General features: G+C 37.2%; 1 protein-coding gene across 1 annotated transcript; it reads left to right on the plus strand.

Annotated features, from left to right (window-relative positions):
• Window positions 1-960, plus strand: LOC129671414 (olfactory receptor 8J3-like). Its single transcript, XM_055600380.1, has one exon. It carries the CDS (start codon window positions 1-3, stop codon window positions 958-960), a length of 960 nt encoding a protein of 319 aa, XP_055456355.1.
• Window positions 961-10,629: the final 9,669 nt, after the last annotated feature.

The raw sequence follows: 10,629 nt of genomic DNA on the forward strand, positions 1-10,629 counted from the left end.
ATGACTCCAGGGAATCTCACTCATGTCACTGAGTTTATACTCACGGGGGTATCTGACCTTCCAGAGCTTCAGGTACCACTGTTCTTTGTCTTCCTGGTCATCTACTTGCTGACAGCAGCAGGGAACCTGGGCATCATCACCCTCACCTCCGTGGACTCAAGACTACAAACTCCCATGTACTTCTTCCTCAGACACCTGGCAGTCATCAACTTTGGAAACTCCACTGTCATTGCTCCTAAAATGCTGGTCAATTTCTTGGTCACTGAGAAAACCACCTTCTACTATGAATGTGCTGCCCAGCTGGGAGGATTCCTGGTTTTCATTGTAGCAGAGATCTTCATGCTGGCTGTGATGGCCTATGACCGCTATGTGGCCATCTGCAACCCCCTTCTCTACATGGTTGTGGTGTCCCGGCGTGTCTGCCTTCTGCTGGTGTCCCTCACATACTTCTATGGCTTTCTCACAGCCATTGTGGTGACACCTTGTGTGTTTTCTGTGTCTTATTGCTCTTCAAATGTAATCAACCACTTTTACTGTGATAATGTCCCTCTGTTAGCACTGTCCTGCTCTGACACCCACCTTCCAGAAACTGTAGTATTTTTCTTCTCAGCAACAAACTTGTTTTTCTCTATGACTATTGTTTTTATATCCTATTGCAACATCATTCTTGCAATTTTGAGGATTCGCTCATCAGAAGGAAGGAAAAAGGCCTTTTCCACCTGTGCTTCCCACATGATGGCTGTCACTGTGTTCTATGGCACTCTTCTCTTCATGTATTTACAGCCAAGAACTAACCACTCCTTAGACACTGACAAGATGGCGTCTGTGTTCTACACCCTAGTGATACCAATGCTGAACCCAGTCATCTACAGCTTTAGGAATAAGGATGTAAAATGTGCATTGAGAGAATTCCTAAAAAAAAATCCATGTCAATGGTTCAAATCTAATATGAATTTGTAACCATTATGTTTTTATGTAAAGATTTTTTCCCCTTAAAAAAAATCACTGTACTGTAAATGTGTAGTTAGAAAATGGTCAGGACCTAAAATTTCAGAAGCAATTGTATTTATTTATTTTGATTGTTTTATCCCATCTTTATATACCAAATGAAAACAAGAACATAGGTAATTGACAAGTTGTGAGAAATTACTTTAAAGGTAGAATATAATATACTGCAAGGGCAACAAGGGGCTTGAGTTATGGCTTACTGGTAGAGTCCCCTCATCACAAGCACAAAGTCCTCTGTTCAATTCCGTGTTTGCAAATGTCTCTTAACGTAACGTCATCTTTCTATACTCAGAAAATGTCATGTATTCAGGAATGTAGTTATGAAAAAAGGTTTTAGAAAGTTGATATCTAATCCCAAATGTGTACATGTCCATAGTACAGACATATAATGAAGTGAGGGCTGAGTAAGGAAAGAGAATGCCTTCAGACAGGTATCAGAAATGAAAGTAAGCCCGACCTTTTAGATAAGTGTGTGATCACTTTAGTTGATCTGGAGATCTAAAAGCTTAAGTCAGGAAATCAGGAAAGCACATATCAGGATGTCTAGATCAGAGGGACCTTAGCTGTAGTATGCAGTTTAAGCCACTGTAGGTATTGTTTTTATTTCTATCCTTTGGTATCTTTCCATTGTATTTTTAATGCAAACTCAACATCACCTACTTCCTTGCTTCTCTCAACTCCTAGAGGCTCCTATAGTCTTTAGCTTTGTACTACTTATAGACTGCAAATTGATGATTGTAAGCTTTACATTTACTGTAATATGTCTGATACATATGGATTTTTATTCCCTTTCTTTTATGATTATCATTGATCAAAACAAAATTATCCATAAGAACATCCTCATCTCAAAATACTTATAATTACACCAGTGTGCTTTACTTTTCATTCAAAAGAACATTGTGATGGATACTTTTCAAGCAAATTAACATATTGATAGGTGACCTTAATTGCTAACTTGAGTGAATTAAGAGATGCTTCAGTAGTAAAGCAAAGTTATGTGTGTACTTGTGTCCCATCCAGCAGGAGTTCAACGAGTTCCCAAGGAGGGGTAAAAAGAATGGGTTGGTGACAAGAGACACGAAGAATGAGAGCAAGTCTATAGTCTGATCTCGCTCTCGTTTATTTGAAAATTTTCACACAACTTTATAGGGAGAAGGCAGGAAGGGACAATGTGTCAGCAAAGTAGTTTACAAAACATAACAGGGCGATTAATGATGATGCAGAACTCCGCAAGAATGTTTACTAAAAGAGATACTACAAGAATGTCAGCTAAGATATCTCAAAATGTCTAGCCTGATGAACAGATGTCTCATAGGTTCCTGAAATGTAAATTTCTCATCTATGACCTTGTTGCAGCTGTCTGTAACTTTCCACTAGCTGGCCTTGGCTCCCGGCATACTATATGACTAACTTGCAGGAAAAACATTTGCTTTAACTGTGGCCAGGACCTTCTAATAGGCAGGAATCCTGAGTGGAATAAAATTGGAAAAAAGGACACCTGTTAATGGACGTGCCATTCAATTTACTGAGTCAAATCAGCTCCAACTATGCATGGTCATAACAGCCCAGCTTCTTCAGCCTTTCAATACAGACCTATATCAGTTGTTTGCAGGTAGTTATCATACTTTCATTCTATCACTGCCTTTTAATCTTTTAGTCTTTTACTCTGATTACTACATCTTGTACTTAATAGCTACTATACTCTTTTGCTTGGAAGCAAGGAGGTAAAAATTCCTGAACTACATAGCCTCCAGGCATGAGAGCCAATTTCATCACTGGATACTCTTTTCTTATTATGTGTATTGAGTTCTGTATCATACAAACTTACATTGTATGTGTGTGTTTATAGCTATTAACATATAAGTAATTTAAAATAAAGTAATCCTGGGAGTCACAGACAATAAATTATGTGAATGAAGAAAGCAAACCATTAGCCTGTGATGAATTTTTATGTTGAGGTTAAAAAAAATCAGACAAAAAAAAAATAACATCTAACATTAGTAGCAGCTGTCATTTTAAATACACTGACTGTCAATGAAACAAATTACATATTACCTAATACAGAAAATAATTTTAACATAATATAATCTTTATATTTTTCTTTTCTACTAATTAGAAGATGGACATGATAACATAAATGGCTTCTGAAAATCTCACTTATGTCACTGAATTCATTCTCATTTTGTTATCTCAACATTCGGATCTGCAGGTTCCATTTATCTTTGTCTTTATGGTCATCTACTTGCTGACATCAGAAGGGAACCTGGCATCATCACCCTCACTACTGTGGATTCTTGTCTCCAAACACGCATGAAATTTTCTTCAGACACTTAGCTACCATCAACTTAGAGACACCATCGTCATTGCACCTAAAATGCTGGTCAACATCTTAGTCACTGAAAAGCCACTACATACTATGATATGAATGTGCCCCCAGCTGGGAACATTTGGGGGGTGGAGTTCTTCATGCTGACTGTGATGGCCTATGACCGCTATGTGGCCATCTGCAACCCACTTCTCTTTGTTCATCTCCCTGTGGGAGTTTAGCCTTGCCAGGCCACAGAGGAAGATGATGCAACCAGTCCCGAAGATACCTGATAATACAGGGTGAGATGAAAGGGGAGGAGGTCCTTCCCTAGAAGTGGACTTAGAAAGGGACAGGGAGGAGATGAGGGAGGGAGGGTGGGATTGGGAGGGAATGCGGTAGCGGGATACAGCTGGGATACAGAGTTAATAAAATGTAACAAACAAAAAAAAAAAAAAAAGGAACCCGAACAAGAAAACTCAGGGCCATATAGCATGACCAGAAACCAACTGTTCTACAACAGCAAGCTCTGGAGAGTCTATCACACCCAAAGCACAAATATCTAGGATCTGAAGTTGTGAAAATTATAGAGGCCTTAAAGGTGAAAAAATAAAGCTCTCAAAGTAGCATAGGAAAATACAATCAAACAAGTGAAGTAATTGAACAAATCCCATAAATAAATTAAAGAAATGCAGGAAACTACAACAAAACAGGAGAAGGAAATGAATTTTTAAAAAAGACCTAAAAATGGAACTAGAAGCAATAAAGAAAACATAATTTGAGACAATCCTGGAGATGGAAAACTTACTGAAGAGGACAGAAACTACACACACAAACACCAATAATATAATACAAAACATGGAAAAGAGACTCTCAGTGTAGAAGATACAGTTGAAGAAATGGATACATAAGTCAAAGAAAATGTTAAATCTAAAAAGCTCCTGACACAGAACATCCAAGAAATCTATGCAAAGAACAAACTGTGAAAAGAACAAACAAATGAATAGTAGGAATAGAAAAGGGAAAGATGGCCAACTCCAAGGTCCAGAAAATATTTTCAACAAAATCATAAAAGAAAACTTCTCCAAGTCCACTGATAGGGGAAGTCCTTCTCCCCTTCCTTCTGACCCTGGCTTATCAGGTCTCATGAGGACTGGCTGTAATGTCCTCCTCTGTGGCCTGGTAAGGCTGCTCCTCCCTCGGGGGAGGGGTGGTAAAAGAGGCAGCCACTGAGTTCGTGTCAGACCCTGTTCCTCTTACTAAGGAACCCACTTGAATACTGATACTTAGCAAAACTTTTAATCACTGTAGAGGAAGAAAACAAGATATTACAAAACAAAAGCAAATTTAAACACTACCTAACCTCAAATCTATCCCTAAAGAACATACTAGAAGGAAAACATCAACCCAACTACATACATGAAAAAACAAAAACAAAACAAAACAAAAAAACCCAGGAAATAAATAACCCTATATCAGAAAAGCCAAAAGAAAGGAATTTCTCTCTCTCTCTCTCTCTCTCTCTCTCTCTCTCTCTCTCTCTCTCACACACACACACACACACACACACACACACACACTTTACCATCACCAACATCAAAGTAACAGGCATTAACAACCACAGAATATTAATGTCTCTCAACATTAATGTCTTCATCTCCCCAATAGAAAGACACAGACTAACAGAATGGATGTGGAAACAGGAACCATCATTCTGCTGCATACAAGAAACAATCTCAACAATAAAGACAGACATTACCTCAGAGTAAATGGCTGGACCCAAGATCCAAGGTGGAATAACAAATCTAGTATCTAATAAAATAGACTTTCAACTAGAAGTAAACAAAAGAGATAGGGAAGGACACTTCATATTCATCAAAGGAAAAATACGCTAAGATGACATCTCAATTCTGAGCATTTATGCTCCAAAAGAATGGGTACTCACATTCATAAAAGAAACATTACTAAAGCTTAAATCGCATCTTGAACCCCACCATTAATAGTGGGAGACTTCAATACCCCACTCTCACCAATGGACCAGTCATTAAGACAGGAACCAAATGGAGAAATGATGAAACTAACTGATGTCATGAATCAAAAGTACCTAAAAGAAATCTACAGAAAATTTCACCAAAACACAACAGAATATACATTCTTCTCATCACCTTACAGAATCTTCTCCAAAACTGACCATATACTTCATCACAAAGCAAGCCTCAACAGATGCAAGAAGTTTGATATAAACTTTTGTATTTTATCAGACCACAATGAATTAAAGCTGAAACACAGTAAAGGAAACAACATAAAGTGTAAAACTCATGGAAAATCCCTACTCAATTACAACTGTGTAGGGAAGAAATAAAGAATTTAAAAACTTTTCTAGAATTTAATAAAAATGAAGGTGCAACATATCCAAACGTAGGGGACAAAATGAATGCATTCCTAAGTGGAAAGATAATAGCTCTAAGTGCTTTCATGAAGGAATTGGAGAGTTCTTATACTAACAATTCAAAAGCACACTTAAAAGCTCTAGAACAAACAGAAGCAGACTCACCCAAGAGGAGTAGATAGCATGAAATAATCAACTCAGAGATTAAATCAATACCTTAGAAATAAAGAAAAAAATACAAAGAAGCAATGAAACTTAGAGGTAGTTCTTTGAAAAATCAACAAGATAGACAAACCCATAGCCAAAATAAATAAAAGGCAAGGAGACAGTATCCAAATTAACAAAATCAGTAATAAAAATGGATGTGGTCATAACAAAGTCACTGAGGAAATTCATAGAACTGATAGGACTTACTTCAAAAACCTGTATTCTACAAAATTATAAAACGTAAAGGAAATGCTCAATTTTCTTGATAAATTTCACTTACCAATGACAAACCAAGTTTAGGTAAACAGTTTAAATAGTCCTATAACCCTTAAGGAAATAAAATCAGTCATCACAATCTCCCAAACATAAAAAGCCCGGGGCCAGAGGGTTTCATCTTAGAATTCTACCAGACTTTCAACGAAGAGCTAATTCCAATACTCCTCAAACTATTCCACAAAATAGAAACAGAAGAAACATTAACAAACTCATTCTATAAAGTCATAGTCATCCCGATGCTTAAATCACACAAAAAGTCAACAAAGAATAGAATTTCTGGCCAATCTCCCTCATGAATATTGATGCAAAAGCACTCAATCAAATACTCACAAACCAGTTCCAAGAACATATCAAATACATTACCCACCCTGATCAAGTAGGGTTCAACCAAAAAATTCAGGGAGTGTTCAATATATGAAAACCCATCAACATAATCCACTATATAAACAAAATGAAAAAAATCACATGATCATCTTATTACATGCAGAAAAAAAACCCTTCAATCAAATACAACACACTTCATGATAAAAGTCTTGGCAAGATCAAGGAAACAAGGCCCAAACCTAAGTAAAATAAAAACAATACACAGCAAGCTAATAGCCAATATCAAATTAAATACAGCAAAACTCAAAGCAATTCCATTAAATCCATGGGCAAGACAAGGCGGCCCACTGTCTTTGCACCGCTTCAGTACAGTATTTGAAGTTCTACCTAGAACAATAAGACAACTATCAAAAATCAAGTGGCTACAAATCGGGAAAGAAGAATGCTCAACGTCATTAGCCATTAGGGAAATGCAAATCAAAACGACCCTGAGATTTCACCTTACACCCATCAGAATGGCCAAGATGAAAAACTCAAGTGACAACACATGCTGGAGAGATTGTGGAGAAAGGGGAACCCTCCTCCATTGCTGGTGGGAATGTAAACTGGTACAACCACTTTGGAAGTCAATCTGGCGCTTTCTCAGACAATTAGGAATAGTGCTTCCTCAAGACCCAGCTATACCACTGCTAGGCATATACCCAAAATTTGCTCAAGTACACAATAAGGACATCTGCTCAACCATGTTTGTAGCAGCTTTATTTGTAATAGCCAGAACCTGGAAACAACCCAGATGTCCATCAACGGAGGAATGGGTACAGAAATTGTGGTATTTTTACACAATGGAATACTACTCAGCAATCAAAAAAGAGGAAATCATGAAATTTGCAGGCAAATGGTGGGATCTAGAAAAGATCATTCTGAGTGAAGTATCCCAGAAGGAGAAAGACAAACATAGAATATACTCGCTTATATAGACCTACAAGATATGATAAACATAATGAAATCTATACACCTAAAGAAGATAATCAAGAAAGCAGACACGGGGTATGATAATCAGTCCTCATTTATAAAGACAAATGGGATGTGCATTGAATGTATGACAGGAGTCTACCGCAGAAGGCATCTGAAAGACTCTACCTAGCAGTGTTCCAAAGTAGATACCAAGACTCATAACCAAACCCTCGGCAGAGTGCAGGGAATCATCTGAAAGAAGGGGAGTTTGATGTGGAAAGGATAGGAGCTCCACAAGGACCAAACATATCTGGGCACAGGGTCTTTTCTGAGATAGACACTCAACCAAAGACCATGAGAGGATAAAACCTAGAACCTCTGCTGGGATGTGACCCGTGATAGCTCAGTAATCAATTGGTTTCCCATAGTAAGGGGAACAAGGACTATTTCTAACAGGAACTCAATGACTGGCTCTTTGACCTCCCCACCTCCCAAGGGAGGAGCAGTACTGTTAGGCCACAGAGGAGGACTTTGCAGCCAGTCCTGAAAATACCTGACAAAATGTAGTCATATGAAAGGGGAGGAGTTCCTCCCCTATCAGTGGACTTGGAAAGGGGCAGGGAGGAGATGAGGGAGGGAGGGTGGGATTGGGGAGGGAACGCGGGATACAGCTGGGATACAGAATTAACAAAATGTAACTAATGAGAAAAATAAAATAAAAAAAGAGGTCAAAGTATTGTTATTTGCAGATGATATCATAGTATACATAAGCAAGCCTCAAATTTCAACCAGACAACTTCTACAGCTGATAAACAGCTTTAGCAAAGTGGTTGGATACAAGATTACTTAAAAAAAAAAATCAGCCCTTTTGTACACAGATAACAAACAGGCTTAGAAAGAATTTATGGAAACTAAAGCCTTCACAATAGCCACAGCGAATATAAAGTTTCTTGATGTAACTCTAACCAAGAAAGTGAAAGACCTGTTCGGAAAAAACTTCAAGCCTCTGACAAAAGAAATTGAAGATGATATAAGAATATGCAAAGATTTCACATCCTCCTGGATCAGTAAGATTACCATAATAAAAATGACCATCTTACCAAAAGCAACCTACAGATTTAAAGCAATCCCATCAAAACACCAACACAGTTCTTTATAGACCTTGAAAGAACAAATCTAAATATCATATGGAAATAAAAACAGAATAGCTAAAACAATCCTATACAATAAAAGATCTTTTGAGGGTATTGCTATTCCTGACTTCAAGCTATACTAGAGAGCAATAGTAATAAAACTGCATGGTACTGGCGTAGAAATAGACTGGTGGGTCAATGGAATCGAATAGAAGACTAAGGAAACAAACAAACAAACAAACAAACACATACCTACGGACACTCGATTTTTGACAAAGGAGTCAAAACTGTACAAAGGGGAAAAAAGACAGTATCTTTAACAAATGGTGCTGGTATAACTGGATGTTTACATGTAAAAAATGCAAATAGATCCATATTTATCTTCTGCACAAAAGTGAAGCCCAAGTGTATCAAAGACCTCAACATCAAGCCAGACACACTAAATCTGTTAGAAGAAAGAATGGGGAAGAACCTTGAACTCCTTGGCACAGGATACAACTTCCTGAACAGAAGACCAACAGCTCAGGCTCTAAGATCAGCAATTAATAAATGTGATCTATTGAAATTGAAACACTTCTGTAAGGCAAAGGACACTGTCAGGAGAACAAAAAGACAGTATACAGATTGGAAAATATCTTCACCAATCCTACAGCTGACAAAGAGCTAATATCCAAAATATATAATGAACTCAGGAATTCAAGCACCAATAAACAAAATAACCCAATTAAAAATGGGGCAGAGACTTTTGGTGAGAACTGATAGACTAAGATCATAAAGAAGAGGAGAACCTCCTCTATCAGTGGACTTGGGGAGTGGCATGCATGCAGAAAGGGGAGGGAGGGTGGGATTGGGAGGGGTGGAGGGAGGGGCTTATGGGGGATACAAAATGAATAAAGTGTAATTAATAAAAAATTAAAAAAAAATGGGGCAGAGAACTAAACAGAGAATTCTCAACAAAGGAATCTCAAGTGGCCGAGAAGCAGTTAAAAAAATGCCCAATTTAACATATAAAGATGGACCTATCAGAATCACATCAGATTTCTCAACAGACACTACGAAACATTCCATGACAAAACTAAACTTAAAAAATATCTACACAGCAACCAGACCTACAGAAGACACTAGAAGGAAAACCCCAATCCCACGAAAACTACATCCAAGAAAACACAGGATATAGATAACTTTACAGCATAGCAGAGTGCGTGGGTTGTGAATTGGGTAGAATCACCCGCGTCGACCATGACACAGTTTCAGACATATGTTTTAAAGCTTTTTGTTTTGTTTTACTTTTGGTTTTTTCCTATGAATACATATTAAAAAAAGTGGGGGTAAACTGTAGATTGGACCCCTTTTTTTGATTGGACCCTTTTAAATAAAACAAATATACATTGGTGGTAAAAAAATGTTCAGCTTCATTAGTCATCAGAGAAATTCAAATCAAAATGTCTCGGAGGTTCCATCTTACACCAGTCAGAATGGCTAAGATCAAAATAGTAAGTAATTGCCCATGCTGGTGAGGGCGTGGAAAAAGTGGAAAATTGCTCTATTACTGGTGGAGTATAAACTTCTTTTTTTTTTTTTTTTTTTGCACAAGTTGTTTATTTCAAAACTAAATGTCATGAAACACAAATCAAACCACCATAATGTAAAGACTGTGAGGATGTTGTACCAATTAATGCATATGTACATATTGTTCAGACATACACTTATTTTTAAATATTTTCAAATCTAAAGAAAAAGTTCAGAGTCAATAAAAAGAACTCCTTCATTCCCATATCAACTTCAACAAGATTTTCCCATTTGTTAATATTTTGTAGTATTTGCCCACCACAATATACTTTCATTATTATGAATATTTTCACACATATGATGTTTCTTAATTAATATTGTTATAGCCAGATAAACACAATGCAAGTAAAAAAAAATGCATTCAGTAAATGAAAAGCCAAGCATCATGGAGTTGCACGATTTATGGGAGAGAATTTCTTACTGAAATAGCTGTTGCTCATTGTTGATTATTCTTTATAATATGC

The sequence above is a fragment of the Psammomys obesus genome, unplaced genomic scaffold (assembly GCF_907164565.1).
Source record: "Psammomys obesus unplaced genomic scaffold, mPsaObe1.curated_primary_1811, whole genome shotgun sequence".
NCBI classification, from domain to species: domain Eukaryota; kingdom Metazoa; phylum Chordata; class Mammalia; order Rodentia; family Muridae; genus Psammomys; species Psammomys obesus.